At 43.7% G+C, this 18,435-nt stretch overlaps 1 protein-coding gene and 1 long non-coding RNA gene across 4 annotated transcripts in view; one reads left to right on the top strand and one right to left on the bottom strand.

The window, feature by feature from the left end:
- LOC141069452 (uncharacterized) overlaps positions 1-18,435 on the top strand; it is a 158,745-nt gene that overhangs the window by 58,982 nt on the left and 81,328 nt on the right. Inside the window, exon 3 of the mRNA XM_073558997.1 lies at positions 7,518-7,691. Coding sequence (XP_073415098.1) covers positions 7,518-7,691 — 174 coding nt within the window. The remainder of the gene's footprint in view (positions 1-7,517; positions 7,692-18,435) is intronic.
- The window catches only part of LOC141069455 (uncharacterized), a 307,336-nt gene continuing 292,241 nt past the window's right edge, over positions 3,341-18,435 (bottom strand). For all 3 annotated transcript variants that reach the window (XR_012226576.1, XR_012226574.1, XR_012226575.1), the window contains one exon: positions 3,341-3,607. This is a non-coding gene — a long non-coding RNA (uncharacterized lncRNA). The remainder of the gene's footprint in view (positions 3,608-18,435) is intronic.

The raw sequence follows: 18,435 nt of genomic DNA, 5'->3' as shown, positions 1-18,435 counted from the left end.
GGCGCAGCACGAGAGAAGTCTTGGAGATGGAGGTGCGAGGTTAAGATTACGGGGGATGTTAATCTTAGGTCATTTGTAGAACAGAGGGCACGTGTAGGGCGATAGACCGAGATGAGAGAGGAGATATAAGGCAGTGCAGAACAGTGGAGAGCTTTGTGGGTGAGAGAGATGAGATTATACTGGACCCTGTAGCGAATAGGTAGCCAGTGTAATGACTGGCACAAGATGGAGGCATCGGTGAAGCGGCTGGACAGAAATATGACCCTAGCTGCCGCATTCAAGATGGATTGGAGAGGAGAAAGTTTGGTAAGAGGGAGACCGATCAGAAGAGAGTTGCAGTAGTCCAGACGAGAATGAAAGTAAGAGCGACAGTAAGAGTCTTAGCAGTTTCAAATGTGAGAAAAGGTCGGATTCTGGAGATGTTTTTAAGATGCAGGTGACAAGAGCGAGAGAGTGATCGGATATTGGGAGTAAAGGAAAGTTCAGTGTCTAATATGACCCCAAAACAGTGGGCATGCTGCTTGGGAGTTATGGTTGAACCCTCCAGGGTTATTTCGATGTTAGGTAGAGTGAGGTTAGTAGAGGGGAGAAACACAAGAAGTTCAGTTTTGGAGAGATTTAGTTTCAGATAGAGGGAGGACATGATGTTAGAGACAGCAGACAGACAATCCTTGGTATTTTGAATTGGGGTAGGGGTCATGTCAGGGGAAGAAGTGTATAATTGGGTGTCATCAGCATAAAGATGATACTGGAACCCAAATCTGCTGATTGTTTGTCCAATAGGGGCAGTGTATAAAGAGAAGAGGAGGGGGCCTAGGACTGAGCCCTGCGGGACCCCGATAGTAAGGGGACGAGAAGAGGAAGAGAAGCCGGAAAAAGATACAGTAAAGGAGCGGTCAGAGAGGTAGGAGGAGAACCAGGAGAGAACGGTGTCCTTGAGGTCTATAGAGCGGAGCATAGTGAGGAGGAGCTATGTCACAAAGGGGTTATATGTCACATGTCACAAAGGGAAAGGGGATATACAATTTTTATGATTACACTAATCCAACATAGAGGGACAACCGTAGTTATAATCAGTTCACTGCAGTGAAGCTAGCACACCGCGGTCAGGGAAGCTCCACGAGGTACCAGAGAGGCTTTTCAAAGCATCAAAGGTTCAATGCTAATTAAAAATTCGTCATAAAACCTAAAATTCCCAAATACACCACATTTAAAATTGTCCAAACAATAGTGCAATCATAAAAATTGTATAAACAACTATAGATGGAATTGATTTGTGAATTGTGGATTTTTGAGCCCTTGTGCATCGTGGAGCTTCTCTGGCCGTGGTGTGCTTGTTTTGTTGCTGGGAATTGATCTTGGCTTCTTCTTGGTTCTCACTTCTTTTGCTGCTGGACCTCCTCCACCAGCCCATTAAACCACTTATTAAGTATTTTGTGTGACATATCTCTGTGATTTAAAGGCATGACAATTCAAAGCTGGAAAATTGTGAAATTTTCAAAATTTTCACCAAATTTCAGTCTTTTTTCCCCACAAATAAACGCAAGTTATGTGAATGAAATTTTACCACTAACATGAAGTACAGTATGTCACGAGAAAATAATGTCAAGCAATGTCTAACCCTAATCACTGGGATCCATGGAAGCGTTTCAGAGTTATCACCTCATAAAGGGACAGTGGTCAGAATTGTAAAAATTGGCCCGGTCATTAACGTGCAAACCACCCTTGGAGGTAAAGGGGTTAAACAACTATAGATGAAATTGATTTGTGAATTGTGGATTTTTGAGCCCTTGTGCATCGTGGAGCTTCTCTGGCCGTGATGTGCTTGTTTTGTTGCTGGGAATTGATCTTGGCTTCTTCTTGGTTCTCACTTCTTTTGCTGCTGGACCTCTTCCACCAGCCCACTAAACCAGCTGATTTTGTAATATTAGATAAGGAATTAATAATTTTTATCTTGCAAATCCTTGACAATATTATACATATACTAGCTGAAGAGCCCGGCGCTGCCCGGGCATAGTAACTAACTGTGGTTAGTTATAACAAATTATAATTATCCTCCATCCCATAGTCCCATGCCCATATACCCATCATACATATCCACCATCCCATAGGCCCGTGCCCATATACCCATCACACGTCCTCCATCCCATAGGCCCGTGCCCATATACCCATCATACATATCCTCCATCCCATAGTCCAGTGCCCATATACCCATCACACATCCTCCATCCCATAGACCCATGCCCATATACCCATCATACATATCCACCATCCCATAGGCCCGTGCCCATATACCCATCACACATCCTCCATCCCATAGGCCCGTGCCCATATACCCATCATACATATCCTCCATCCCATAGTCGAGTGCCCATATACCCATCACACATCCTCCATCCCATAGTCCCGTGCCCATATACCCATCACACATCCTCCATCCCATAGATCCATGCCCATATACCCATCATACATATTCACCATCCCATAGGCGAGTGCCCATATACCCATTACACATCCTTCATCTCATAATCCCATGCCTATATACCCATCATACATATTGTCCATCCCATAGTCCCGTGCCCATATACCCATCATACATATCCTCCATCCCATAGTCCAGTGCCCATATACCCGTCATACATATCCTCCATCCCATAGTCCAGTGCCCATATACCCATCACACATCCTCCATCCCATAGTCAACATGACATCATAATGAGCGGCGGGGCTTGCAACCTATGATGACATCAGCGTCGCCATGGCAACCATTGTGACATCCTAATGAGGGGCGGGGCTTGACGCGCACACACTTTTTCCCCAGTATGTAGACAGGGGCAAAATTGTTTGGTGAATTGGAACGCGCGGGGTTAAAATTTCGCCTCAAAACATAGCTTAGGACGCTCTCGGGGTCCAGACGTGTGACTGTGCCAAATTTTGTGGCTGTAGCTGCGACGGTGCGGATGCCTATCCCGGACACACACACACACACACATACACTTTGAGCTTTATATATTAGATTGATAGTGAGAGTCCCCTCCTAAGTGAATGTCAATTGAATTTTAATTTGAAGAACTCAGATTCCATTTCTTGTCTAATATTTGAGGTGAAAAATTCAACCTTAAATAAGTAGTTTTTTACGGATTGTCGCTTCTTGTTATGTCCGGTTTCTACTTGATGTATTGAGATGGTCCCTTTTGTTAACATGAGTAATTACAATTGGTGCATTTCCCATATCGGCTAATGAATAGTGTTAGTAATACGGAATTAACTAATATATGGTTTTATTGGGACATATGAAAGTGTTGTAGCCTGATTTCTAATAATAAATTACACATGTGACACATTCATATATTTATTGCTTATTTAATCTTTTTTTTTATAAATAAATCAATTTATTTTTATTATTTTTTAATCTATATATATTTTTTGGTGGTAATCTCAACCTTGTGTTTTCCAATGGTTTTCTTGAACTGGAATTGTGGCTCATCCGCTTGATGGACCTGTGAAATCCTTGCTCACACATCCTTTGAGTGGGTTCGAGTCTGCAGTTATATAAATTTTTATTTTTTCTTCAGTCTTCCTTTATTTCATTTTTTGACTTTTTCTTCTGTTTAAAAAAAGAGAATAAGGATGTTATAATATTATATTAATAATCTTTTCTCTTTTAACCTAATTGTGTCTTTTCAACCTAGACTGTCATTTGTTGTATCATGCGTCAGCCATATGAACCTTGACACTGTTGGACATGTGATTGCTGCTTAGCGCCAGATTTGAATGACTGAATCTAGATCAGGTCCCAATGATGCTAACCCTTTGCTATCTTCTAGATGCCGCGATTGCGGCATTTAGAAGATAGCAGGAGGAGACCCCTGCTATTTTTACCTCTCAGACGCCTTCCCGCAGTCAGATCAGCATTGCCTGGCAGCCAGAGGTCACATGATGTCCTCTGGCTCTGTCAGCTACGGTGGCTTGTTAGGCTCAGCCTGCAGCTGAGTCTAACAAGCGATCTCCCTCTGCAGCACTGACAAGTCTCTTGCAGTGCAATACATGTGTATTGCATTGTAAGAGACCAGTGATCAGACAAATGAAATTGAAGTCTCATACAGGGACTAAGTAAAAAAAATAGAAAAAAATGTTTTAAAACTATTAAAAAAAAATCAAAATAAAAAAAAAAAGAAAAAATATTAAACCAATAAATACATATATATATTTTTAAAAACAAAAAAGTGCACACATTTGGTATCGCCGTGTCCGGAGGGAGCCAACCTATAAAACAGTCACACTTGTTCACGCCTTTGGTGCACATCATAAAAAGAAAATAAAAAAATGAGGAAAAACCTTTGCTTTTTCATCATGTCAAAAAAACCCTGACGAAGGATCGCTGAATCCGAAATGCGCGTCGGGGCTGTGCTGTACTTGGACCGGCGGACCTTAAAGGTATAGATCCCCTTGCCAATCCCTGCCTTTTGCCTTTGCACTTTGCACTTTTTCTTATACAGCGCCTTGGCTCTATTTTGTGCGCATTTCACTGCCACATTTCACTGCACATTGCACTTTTTAGCAGATATTGAGAGTGCCCACATATATATTAATGATATATATAAATTGTTAGTTTTTATTTGTGTTTTTTAGCATCTTTTTACACAACACATTTTATACAATTTTTGAGGTTAGTTTAGTATTTTTCTAGTATTTATTATTTTTATCATTATTTTTATTATTATAATGATTTTTTCTTCCCATTTGTTTACTCCTTATACATTATACACATTGGATTTTGGCACTTTAGGGCTGTTGTAGTGGTTTCTATATATAATTGTATCATATTACATGTTTTGTAAATAGACTATTCACTATATATTTTTATTTTTCATGTGTATTTTAGTTATATATCATGTAAATGTTCGGTCCGCCGTGTTAATTGTATTCATAAATATCTATTTTTTATTAATTCTATATATAACCAAGTACTGACATGTTCTGTTTTTAGTATTACTATATACCAATCATGTCTGAATAAAGGTCGATTACTCTATTTTGTATCTAGTATTTTATTTTTTTATATTTATATATATTTATACTTATTGACCTTTTTCCTTGACCTGTAAATTAGAGTTCCTCTTTTCGGTTTTCCTCAATATCTCGAATGGTCTACCTTTCTTTCCCATAGTCATGATATATCACGTATTTGTATTTATTGGTGTGTATATATATATATATATATATATATATATATATATATATATATATATATAGAGTGATTTATTGTATTGACATAGTTTTTAGGTTTATTGGTGTATTTTTCATCATGTCGCCACACAAAAAGTAGAATACAACACGATCAAAAAGTCATATCAAAATAAAAATGGTAGCAATGAAAACGTCATCTTGTCCCGCAAAAAACAAGCCCCCATCCAGCTCCAACAGCGAAAAAATAAAAAAGTTATAGCTTTCAGAATAAAGTGATGCAAAAATAATTATTTTTTCAATAAAATAGTTTTTATTGTGAAAAAGCGGCAAAACGTAAAAAAAAAAATATATATAAATGTGGTATCACTGCAATCGTACTGACCTGAATAAAGCTGCCTTATTAATTTTATTACCTAGAGAACGTAATTAAAAAAAAAAAAAAAAATTTCCAGAATTCCTGGCGTTTGATCATTCTGTCTCCCAAAAATCAGAATAGAAAGCAATCAAAAATTTTCATGTGCCCGAAAATGGTACCAATAAAAACGCCAGCTCATTCTGCAAAAAACAAACCATCACATGACTCTGTGGGCCAAAATATGGAAAAATTATAGCTCTCAAAATGTGGTGATGCAAAAACTAGTTTTCGCAATAAAAAGCATTTTTTAAGTGTGTGACAGCTGCCAAACATAAAAACCCGCTATAAATCTAGTATCGCTGTAAACGCACCGACTCGAAGAATAAAGTCACCTAATCACTAATACCACACAAGGAACGGCATAAATAAAAAACTACTTCTACACAGGCTATTGGTTTTTTCATTCTGCCTCCCAAAGATCGCAGTAAGGCTTGTCGCACATTTATCCTGCGCTCTGGGGCTCAGGGGCTCTCCAAACGCAACATGAAGTCCGCTATCGATTCCAGCCAATTTTGCATTCCAAAAGTCAAATGGCGCTCCGTCCCTTTCAAGCCCTGCCATGCGCCCAAACAGTAGTATTCTCCCACATATGAGGTATCGGCGTACTCAGGAGAAATTGTTCAACAAATTTTATGGAGCAATTTCTCCTGTTACCCTTATGAAAATGCAAAATATGAAGCTAAAACGATTTATTTGTGAAAAATGTTGCTTTTTTTATTTCCACGGCTCTATGTTATAAACTTCTGTGAAGCACCTGTGGGTTCAAGGTGCTCAATACACATCTAGTTAAGTTCCATAAGGGGTCTAGTTTCCAAAATGGGGTCAATTGTTGGGGGTTTCCACTGTTTAGGCATGTCAGGGGCTCTCCAAACCCAACATGGCGTCCGCTATCGATTCCAGCCCATTTTGTATTCCAATTGTCAACTTGCGCTCTTTCCCTCTCAAGCCCTGCCTTGCGCCCAAACAGTAGTATTCTCCCACATATGGGGTATCGGCATGCTCAGGAGAAATTGCAAAGCAAAATGTATAGTCCATTTTCTCCTGTTACCCTTGCGAAAGTGAAAAAAAAAAAAAAGGTCTAAAGGAAAATTTTAGTGAAAGAAAAGGAAATGTTTCTTTTTTCCCTCCACATTCCATTCATTCATGTGAAGCACCTGAAGGGTTAATAAACTTATTGAATGTGGTTTTGAGTACCTTGAGGGGTGCAGTTTTTAGAATGGTGTCATATTTGTTTTTTTTCTGTCATAATAACCCCCAAACTCACTTCAAATGTGAGGTAGTCCCTAAAAGAATGGTTTTGTAAATTTTGTTGTATAAATGAGAAATCACTGGTCAACTTTTAACCCTTAACATCAGCACAATTTTTGTTAGGAAGTTATAAGTAAACATGTGGGAAATGTTACTTATGAAGTTTTTTGTGTGCCATATCTCGTTGATTTAAGGGCATAAAAATTCAAATTTGGAAAGTTGCAAAATTTTCTACATGTTTGCCAAATGTCTGTTTTTTTCACAAATAAACACAAGTTATATGAAAGAAATTTTACCACTACCATGAAGTACAATATGTCACGAGAAAACAGTGTCAGAATCAGCAGGATCCATTGAAGCGTTCTAGAGCTATGACCTCATAAAGTGACACTGGTCAGAATTGGAAAAAATTGGCCCAGTCAGGAAGGCAAAAACAGGCTCTGGTGCGAAAGGGTTAAATAGTATGTAGAGATATTGTACACTTATTCCTGAGGAAGAAGTCTTACAAACTTCAAAACGCGTTGAGAATAGAGAATATGATACCATCTTTTATCATCTACACGCCTGGATTGTTATTGTTACAGCAGCGTCGGTAATATCCACGTCTCTTCCAATTCGATGCTCTGCAGAAGACTAGTGATAGGCAATGTATCTCTATTCTCAGAATTACACGTCGCTGAAGAAAATCCATAGTGAATGCGGCCCAGCTCCTGTATCCGAAGGGTGGGAAAGAACCAAGAGCCGAATCGCAGAGCCTCCCCTACATATACATAAGGAAATCAACGAGCAGAAGATCCTCCACCTCACCAACAAGATCACCGAGCTACTGACAGAAGAGGTGACTGCTGGGAGATTATACAGTATACACTGGAGGATTCTGGGTGATGAGAGGAGAGGAGACTGCTGGGAGATTATACAGTATACACTGGAGGATTCTGGGTGATGAGACGAGAGGAGACTGCTGGGACATTATACAGTGTACACTGGAGGATTCTGGGTGATGAGACGAGAGGAGACTGCTGGGACATTATACAGTGTACACTGGAGAATTCTGGGTGATGAGGGGAGAGGAGACTGCTGGGAGATTATACAGTGTACAATGGAGGATTCTGGGTAATGGGAGGAGAGGAGACTGCTGGGAGATTATAGAGTATATACTGGAGGATTCTGGGTGATGAGAGGAGACTGCTGGGAGATTATACAGTGTACACTGGAGGATTCTGGGTGATGAGGGGAGAGGAGACTGCTGGGAGATTATACAGTATACACTGGAGGATTCTGGGTGATGAGAAGAGAGGAGACTACTGGGAGATTATACAGTATATACTGGAGGATTCTGGGTGATGAGAAGAGAGGAGAATGCTGGGAGATTATACAGTATACACTGGAGGATTCTGGGTGATGAGAAGAGAGGAGACTACTGGGAGATTATACAGTATATACTGGAGGATTCTGGGTGATGAGAAGAGAGGAGACTGCTGGGAGATTATACAGTATACAATGGAGGATTCTGGGTGATGGGAGGAGAGGAGACTGCTGGGAGATTATAGAGTATATACTGGAGGATTCTGGGTGATGAGAGGAGACTGCTGGGAGATTATACAGTATACACTGGAGGATTCTGGGTGATGTGAAGAGAGGAGACTACTGGGAGATTATACAGTATATACTGGAGGATTCTGGGTGATGGGAAGAGAGGAGAATGCTGGGAGATTGTACAGTATACACTGGAGGATTCTGGGTGATGAGAGGAGACTGCTGGGAGATTGTACAGTATACACTGGAGGATTCCGGGTGATGAGAGGAGACTGCTGGGAGATTATACAGTATACACTGGAGGATTCCAGGTGATGAGAGGAGACTGCTGGAAGATTATACAGTATACACTGGAGGATTCTGGGTGATGAGACGAGAGGAGACTGCTGGGAGATTATACAGTGTACACTGGAGGATTCTGGGTGATGAGAGGAGAGGAGACTGCTGGGAGATTATACAGAGTACACTGGAGGTTTCTGGGTGATGAGGGGAGAGGAGACTGCTGGGAGATTATACAGTATACATTGGAGGATTCTGGGTGATAAGAGGAGAGGAGACTGCTGGGAGATTATACAGTATACACTGGAGAATTATGGGTGATGAGAGGAGACTGCTGGGAGATTATACAGTATACACTGGAGGATTCTGGGTGATGAGGGGAGACGAGACTGCTGGGAGATTATACAGTATACATTGGAGGATTCTGGGTGATAAGAGGAGAGGAGACTGCTGGGAGATTATACAGTATACACTGGAGGATTCTGGGTGATGAGAGGAGACTGCTGGGAGATTATACAGTATACACTGGAGGATTCTGGGTGATGAGAGGAGACTGCTGGGAGATTATACAGTATACACTGGAGGATTCTGGGTGATGAGAGGAGACTGATGGGAGATTATACAGTATACACTGGAGGATTCTGGGTGATGAGAGGAGACTGCTGGGAGATTATACAGTGTACACTGGAGGATTCTGGGTGATGAGAGGAGACTGCTGGGAGATTATGCATTATACACTGGAGGATTCTGGGTGATGAGAGGAGACTGCTGGGAGATTATACAGTATACACTGGAGGATTCTGGGTGATGAGAGGAGACTGCTGGGAGATTATACAGTGTACACAGCAGGATTCTGGGTGATGAGAGGAGACTGCTGGGAGATTATACAGTATACACTGGAGGATTCTGGGTGATGGGAGGAGACTGCTGGGAGATTATACAGTATACACTGGAGGATTTTGGATGATGAGAGGAGACTGCTGGGAGATTATACAGTATACACTGGAAGATTCCGGGTGATGAGAGGAGACTGCTGGGAGATTATACAGTATACACTGGAGGATTCTGGGTGATGAGAGGAGACTGCTGGGAGATTATACAGTATACACTGGAGGATTTCGGATGATGAGAGGAGACTGCTGGGAGATTATACAGTATACACTGGAGGATTCCGGGTAATGAGAGGAGACTGCTGGGAGATTATACAGTGTATACTGGAGCATTCTGGGTGATGAGAGGAGACTGCTGGGAGATTATACAGTATACACTGGAGGATTCTGGGTGATGAGAGGAGACTGCTGGGAGATTATACAGTGTATACTGGAGCATTCTGGGTGATGAGAGGAGACTGCTGGGAGATTATACAGTATACACTGAAGGATTCTGGGTGATGAGAGGAGACAGCTGGGAGATTATACAGTATACACTGGAGGATTCTGGGTGATAAGAGGAGAGGAGACTGCTGGGAGATTATACAGTATACACAGAAGGATTCTGGGTGATGAGAGGAGACTGCTGGTAGATTATACAGTATACACCGAAGGATTCTGGGTGATGAGAGGAGACTGCTGGGAGATTATACAGTGTATACTGGAGCATTCTGGGTGATGAGAGGAGACTGCTGGGAGATTACACAGTATACACTGGAGGATTCTGGGTGATGAGAGGAGACTGCTGTGAGATTATACAGTGTACACTGGAGGATTCTGGGTGATGAGAGGTGACTGCTGGGAGATTATACAGTGTACACTGGAGGATTCTGGGTGATGAGAGGAGACTGCTGGGAGATTATACAGTGTACACTGGAGGATTCTGGGTGATCAGAGGAGACTGCTGGGAAATTATACAGTATACACTGGAGGATTCTGGGTGATGACAGGTGACTGCTGGGAGAATATACAGTGTACACTGGAGGATTCTGGTTGATGAGCGGAGACTGCTGGGAGATTACACAGTGTACACTGGAGGATTCTGGGTGATGAGAGGTGACTGCTGGGAGATTATACAGTGTACACTGGAGGATTCTGGGTGATGAGAGGAGACTGCTGGGAGATTATACAGTGTACACTGGAGGATTCTGGGTGATGAGAGGAGACTGCTGGGAAATTATACAGTATACACTGGAGGATTCTGGGTGATGACAGGTGACTGCTGGGAGAATATACAGTGTACACTGGAGGATTCTGGTTGATGAGCGGAGACTGCTGGGAGATTACACAGTGTACACTGGAGGATTCTGGGTGATGAGCGGAGACTGCTGGGAGATTACACAGTATACACTGGAGGATTCTGGGTGATGAGAGGAGACTGCTGGGAGATTATACAGTGTACACTGGAGGATTCTGGGTGATGAGAGGAGACTGCTGGGAGATTATACAGTATACACTGGAGGATTCCCGGTGATGAGAGGAGACTGCTGGGAGATTATACAGTATACACTGGAGGATTCTGGGTGATGAGAGGAGACTGCTGGGAGATTATACAGTATACACTGGAGGATTCCGGGTGATGAGAGGAGACTGCTGGGAGATTATACAGTGTACACTGGAGGATTCTGGGTGATGAGAGGAGACTGCTGGGAGATTATACAGTATACACTGGAGGATTCCCGGTGATGAGAGGAGACTGCTGGGAGATTATACAGTATACACTGGAGGATTCTGGGTGATGAGAGGAGACTGCTGGGAGATTATACAGTATACACTGGAGGATTCTGGGTGATGAGAGGTGACTGCTGGGAGATTATACAGTGTACACTGGAGGATTCTGGGTGATGAGAGGAGACTGCTGGGAGATTATACAGTATACACTTGAGGATTCCGGGTGATGAGAGGAGACTGCTGGGAGATTATACAGTATACACTGGAGGATTCTGGGTGATGAGAGGAGACTGCTGGGAGATTATACAGTATACACTTGAGGATTCCGGGTGATGAGAGGAGACTGCTGGGAGATTATACAGTATACACTGGAGGATTCTGGGTGATGAGAGGTGACTGCTGGGAGATTATACAGTGTACACTGGAGGATTCTGGGTGATGAGAGGAGACTGCTGGGAGATTATACAGTATACACTGGAGGATTCTGGGTGATGAGAGGTGACTGCTCGGAGATTATACAGTATTTATACACTGGAGGATTCTGGGTGATGAGTGGAGACTGCTGGGAGATTATACAGTGTACACTGGAGGATTCTGGGTGATGAGAGGAGACTGCTGGGAGATTATACAGTATTTATACACTGGAGGATTCTGGGTGATGAGTGGAGACTGCCGGGAGATTATACAGTATACACCGAAGGATTCTGGGTGATGAGAGGAGACTGCTGGGAGATAATACAGTGTTCACTGAAGGATTCTGGGTGATGAGAGGAGACTGCTGGGAGATTATACAGTATACACTGGAGGATTCTGGGTGATGAGAGGAGAGGAGACTGCTGGGAGATTATACAGTGTATACTGGAGCATTCTGGGTGATGAGAGGAGACTGCTGGGAGATTACACAGTATACACTGGAGGATTCTGGGTGATGAGAGGAGACTGCTGGGAGATTATACAGTGTACACTGGAGGATTCTGGGTGATGAGAGGAGACTGCTGGGAGATTATACAGTGTACACTGGAGGATTCTGGGTGATGAGAGGAGACTGCTGGGAAATTATACAGTATACACTGGAGGATTCTGGGTGATGACAGGTGACTGCTGGGAGATTATACAGTGTACACTGGAGGATTCTGGATGATGAGAGGAGACTGCTGGGAGTTTATACAGTATACACTGGAGGATTCCGGGTGATGAGAGGAGACTGCTGGGAGATTATACAGTATACACTGGAGGATTCTGGGTGATGAGAGGTGACTGCTGGGAGATTATACAGTGTACACTGGAGGATTCTGGGTGATGAGAGGAGACTGCTGGGAGATTATTCAGTATACACTGGAGGATTCCAGGTGATGAGAGGTGACTGCTGGGAGATTATACAGTATACACTGGAGGATTCTGGGTGGTCATGAGACTGCTAGGAGATTATACAGTATACACTGGAGGATTCTGGGTGATGAGAGGAGACTGCTGGGAGATTATACAGTATACACTGGAGGATTCTGGGTGATAAGAGGAGACTGCTGGGAGATTATACAGTGTACACTGGAGGATTCTGGGTGATGAAAGGAGACTGCTGGAAGATTATACAGTATACACCGAAGGATTCTGGGTGATGAGAGGAGACTGCTGGGAGATTATACAGTGTTCACTGAAGGATTCTGGGTGATGAGAGGAGACAGCTGGGAGATTATACATTATACACTGGAGGATTCTGGGTGATAAGAGGAGAGGAGACTGCTGGGAGATTATACAGTATACACAGAAGGATTCTGGGTGATGAGAGGAGACTGCTGGGAGATTATACAGTATACACTGGAGGATTCTGGGTGATGGGAGGAGACTGCTGGGAGATTATACAGTACACACTGAAGGATTCTGGTTGATGAGAGGAGACTGCTGGGAGATTATACAGTATACACTGGAGGATTCTGGGTGATGAGAGGAGACTGCTGGGAGATTATACAGTATACACTGGAGGATTCTGGGTGATGAGAGGAGACTGCTGGGAGATTATACAGTATACACTGAAGGATTCTGGGTGATGAGAGGAGACTGCTGGTAGATTATACAGTATACACCGAAGGATTCTGGGTGAGGAGAGGAGACTGCTGGGAGATTATACAGTGTTCACTGAAGGATTCTGGGTGATGAGAGGAGACAGCTGGGAGATTATACAGTATACACTGGACGATTCTGGGTGATAAGAGGAGAGGAGACTGCTGGGAGATTATACAGTATACACAGGATTCTGGGTGATGAGAGGAGACTGCTGGGAGATTATACAGTATACACTGGAGGATTCTGGGTGATGGGAGGAGACTGCTGGGAGATTATACAGTACACACTGAAGGATTCTGGTTGATGAGAGGAGACTGCTGGGAGATTATACAGTATACACTGGAGGATTCTGGGTGATGAGAGGAGACTGCTGGTAGATTATACAGTGTACACTGGAGGATTCCAGGTGATGAGAGGAGACTGCTGGGAGATTATACAGTATACACTGGAGGATTCTGGGTGATGTCAGGAGACTGCTGGGAGATTATACAGTATACTGGAGGATTCTGGGTGATGAGAGGAGACTGCTGGGAGATTATACAGTATACACTGGAGGATTCTGGGTGATGAGAGGAGACTGCTGGGAGATTATACAGTATACACTGGAGGATTCTGGGTGATGAGAGGTGACTGCTGGGAGATTATACAGTGTACACTGGAGGATTCTGGGTGATGAGAGGAGACTGCTGGGAGATTATACAGTATACACTGGAGGATTCTGGGTGATGAGAGGAGACTGCTGGGAGATTATACAGTATTTATACACTGGAGGATTCTGGGTGATGAGTGGAGACTGATGGGAGATTATACAGTGTACACTGGAGGATTCTGGGTGATGAGAGGAGACTGCTGGGAGATTATACAGTATTTATACACTGGAGGATTCTGGGTGATGAGTGGAGACTGCTGGGAGATTATACAGTATACACCGAAGGATTCTGGGTGATGAGAGGTGACTGCTGGGAGATTATACAGTATACACTGGAGGATTCCCGGTGATGAGAGGAGACTGCTGGGAGATTATACAGTATACACTGGAGGATTCTGGGTGATGAGAGGAGACTGCTGGGAGATTATACAGTATACACTGGAGGATTCCGGGTGATGAGAGGAGACTGCTGGGAGATTATACAGTATACACTGGAGGATTCTGGGTGATGAGAGGTGACTGCTGTGAGATTATACAGTGTACACTGGAGGATTCTGGGTGATGAGAGGAGACTGCTGGGAGATTATACAGTATACACTGGAGGATTCCAGGTGATGAGAGGAGACTGCTGGGAGATTATACAGTATACACTGGAGGATTCTGGGTGATGAGAGGAGACTGCTGGAAGATTATACAGTATACACTGGAGGATTCTGGATGATGAGAGGAGACTGCTGGGAGATTATACAGTATACACTGGAGGATTCTGGGTGATGAGAGGAGACTGCTGGGAGATTATACAGTATACACTGGAGGATTCTGGGTGATAAGAGGAGACTGCTGGGAGATTATACAGTGTACACTGGAGGATTCTGGGTGATGAAAGGAGACTGCTGGAAGATTATACAGTATACACCGAAGGATTCTGGGTGATGAGAGGAGACTGCTGGGAGATTATACAGTGTTCACTGAAGGATTCTGGGTGATGAGAGGAGACAGCTGGGAGATTATACATTATACACTGGAGGATTCTGGGTGATAAGAGGAGAGGAGACTGCTGGGAGATTATACAGTATACACAGAAGGATTCTGGGTGATGAGAGGAGACTGCTGGGAGATTATACAGTATACACTGGAGGATTCTGGGTGATGGGAGGAGACTGCTGGGAGATTATACAGTACACACTGAAGGATTCTGGTTGATGAGAGGAGACTGCTGGGAGATTATACAGTATACACTGGAGGATTCTGGGTGATGAGAGGAGACTGCTGGGAGATTATACAGTATACACTCGAGGATTCTGGGTGATGAGAGGAGACTGCTGGGAGATTATACAGTATACACTGGAGGATTCCCGGTGATGAGAGGAGACTGCTGGGAGATTATACAGTATACACTGGAGGATTCTGGGTGATGAGAGGAGACTGCTGGGAGATTATACAGTATACACTGGAGGATTCCGGGTGATGAGAGGAGACTGCTGGGAGATTATACAGTATACACTGGAGGATTCTGGGTGATGAGAGGTGACTGCTGTGAGATTATACAGTGTACACTGGAGGATTCTGGGTGATGAGAGGAGACTGCTGGGAGATTATACAGTATACACTGGAGGATTCCAGGTGATGAGAGGAGACTGCTGGGAGATTATACAGTATACACTGGAGGATTCTGGGTGATGAGAGGAGACTGCTGGGAGATTATACAGTATACACTGGAGGATTCTGGATGATGAGAGGAGACTGCTGGGAGATTATACAGTATACACTGGAGGATTCTGGGTGATGAGAGGAGACTGCTGGGAGATTATACAGTATACACTGGAGGATTCTGGGTGATAAGAGGAGACTGCTGGGAGATTATACAGTGTACACTGGAGGATTCTGGGTGATGAAAGGAGACTGCTGGAAGATTATACAGTATACACCGAAGGATTCTGGGTGATGAGAGGAGACTGCTGGGAGATTATACAGTGTTCACTGAAGGATTCTGGGTGATGAGAGGAGACAGCTGGGAGATTATACATTATACACTGGAGGATTCTGGGTGATAAGAGGAGAGGAGACTGCTGGGAGATTATACAGTATACACAGAAGGATTCTGGGTGATGAGAGGAGACTGCTGGGAGATTATACAGTATACACTGGAGGATTCTGGGTGATGGGAGGAGACTGCTGGGAGATTATACAGTACACACTGAAGGATTCTGGTTGATGAGAGGAGACTGCTGGGAGATTATACAGTATACACTGGAGGATTCTGGGTGATGAGAGGAGACTGCTGGGAGATTATACAGTATACACTGGAGGATTCTGGGTGATGAGAGGAGACTGCTGAGAGATTATACAGTATACACTGAAGGATTCTGGGTGATGAGAGGAGACTGCTGGTAGATTATACAGTATACACCGAAGGATTCTGGGTGAGGAGAGGAGACTGCTGGGAGATTATACAGTATACACTGGACGATTCTGGGTGATAAGAGGAGAGGAGACTGCTGGGAGATTATACAGTATACACAGAAGGATTCTGGGTGATGAGAGGAGACTGCTGGGAGATTATACAGTATACACTGGAGGATTCTGGGTGATGGGAGGAGACTGCTGGGAGATTATACAGTACACACTGAAGGATTCTGGTTGATGAGAGGAGACTGCTGGGAGATTATACAGTATACACTGGAGGATTCTGGGTGATGAGAGGAGACTGCTGGTAGATTATACAGTGTACACTGGAGGATTCCAGGTGATGAGAGGAGACTGCTGGGAGATTATACAGTATACACTGGAGGATTCTGGGTGATGTCAGGAGACTGCTGGGAGATTATACAGTATACACTGGAGGATTCTGGGTGATGAGAGGTGACTGCTGGGAGATTATACAGTGTACACTGGAGGATTCTGGGTGATGAGAGGAGACTGCTGGGAGATTATACAGTATACACTGGAGGATTCTGGGTGATGAGAGGAGACTGCTGGGAGATTATACAGTATTTATACACTGGAGGATTCTGGGTGATGAGTGGAGACTGATGGGAGATTATACAGTGTACACTGGAGGATTCTGGGTGATGAGAGGAGAATGCTGGGAGATTATACAGTATTTATACACTGGAGGATTCTGGGTGATGAGTGGAGACTGCTGGGAGATTATACAGTATACACCGAAGGATTCTGGGTGATGAGAGGTGACTGCTGGGAGATTATACAGTATACACTGGAGGATTCTGGGTGATGAGAGGAGACTGCTGGGAGATTATACAGTATACACTCGAGGATTCTGGGTGATGAGAGGAGACTGCTGGGAGATTATACAGTATACACTGGAGGATTCCCGGTGATGAGAGGAGACTGCTGGGAGATTATACAGTATACACTGGAGGATTCTGGGTGATGAGAGGAGACTGCTGGGAGATTATACAGTATACACTGGAGGATTCCGGGTGATGAGAGGAGACAGCTGGGAGATTATACAGTATACACTGGAGGATTCTGGGTGATGAGAGGTGACTGCTGTGAGATTATACAGTGTACACTGGAGGATTCTGGGTGATGAGAGGAGACTGCTGGGAGATTATACAGTATACACTGGAGGATTCCAGGTGATGAGAGGAGAATGCTGGGAGATTATACAGTATGCACTGGAGGATTCTGGGTGATGAGAGGAGACTGCTGGAAGATTATACAGTATACACTGGAGGATTCTGGATGATGAGAGGAGACTGCTGGGAGATTATACAGTATACACTGGAGGATTCTGGGTGATGGGAGGAGACTGCTGGGAGATTATACAGTACACACTGAAGGATTCTGGTTGATGAGAGGAGACTGCTGGGAGATTATACAGTATACACTGGAGGATTCTGGGTGATGAGAGGAGACTGCTGGGAGATTATACAGTATACACTGGAGGATTCTGGGTGATGAGAGGAGACTGCTGGGAGATTATACAGTATACACTGAAGGATTCTGGGTGATGAGAGGAGACTGCTGGTAGATTATACAGTATACACCGAAGGATTCTGGGTGAGGAGAGGAGACTGCTGGGAGATTATACAGTGTTCACTGAAGGATTCTGGGTGATGAGAGGAGACAGCTGGGAGATTATACAGTATACACTGGAGGATTCTGGGTGATAAGAGGAGAGGAGACTGCTGGGAGATTATACAGTATACACAGAAGGATTCTGGGTGATGAGAGGAGACTGCTGGGAGATTATACAGTATACACTGGAGGATTCTGGGTGATGGGAGGAGACTGCTGGGAGATTATACAGTACACACTGAAGGATTCTGGTTGATGAGAGGAGACTGCTGGGAGATTATACAGTATACACTGGAGGATTCTGGGTGATGAGAGGAGACTGCTGGGAGATTATACAGTATACACTGGAGGATTCTGGGTGATGAGAGGAGACTGCTGGTAGATTATACAGTGTACACTGGAGGATTCCAGGT

This window comes from Dendrobates tinctorius, unplaced genomic scaffold, assembly GCF_039654945.1.
Source record: "Dendrobates tinctorius isolate UK_male_01 unplaced genomic scaffold, ASM3965494v1 ptg000264l, whole genome shotgun sequence".
NCBI classification, from domain to species: domain Eukaryota; kingdom Metazoa; phylum Chordata; class Amphibia; order Anura; family Dendrobatidae; genus Dendrobates; species Dendrobates tinctorius.
Note: the sequence above shows the minus strand (reverse complement) of the source record. Positions and strands in the feature narration are given on the sequence as shown.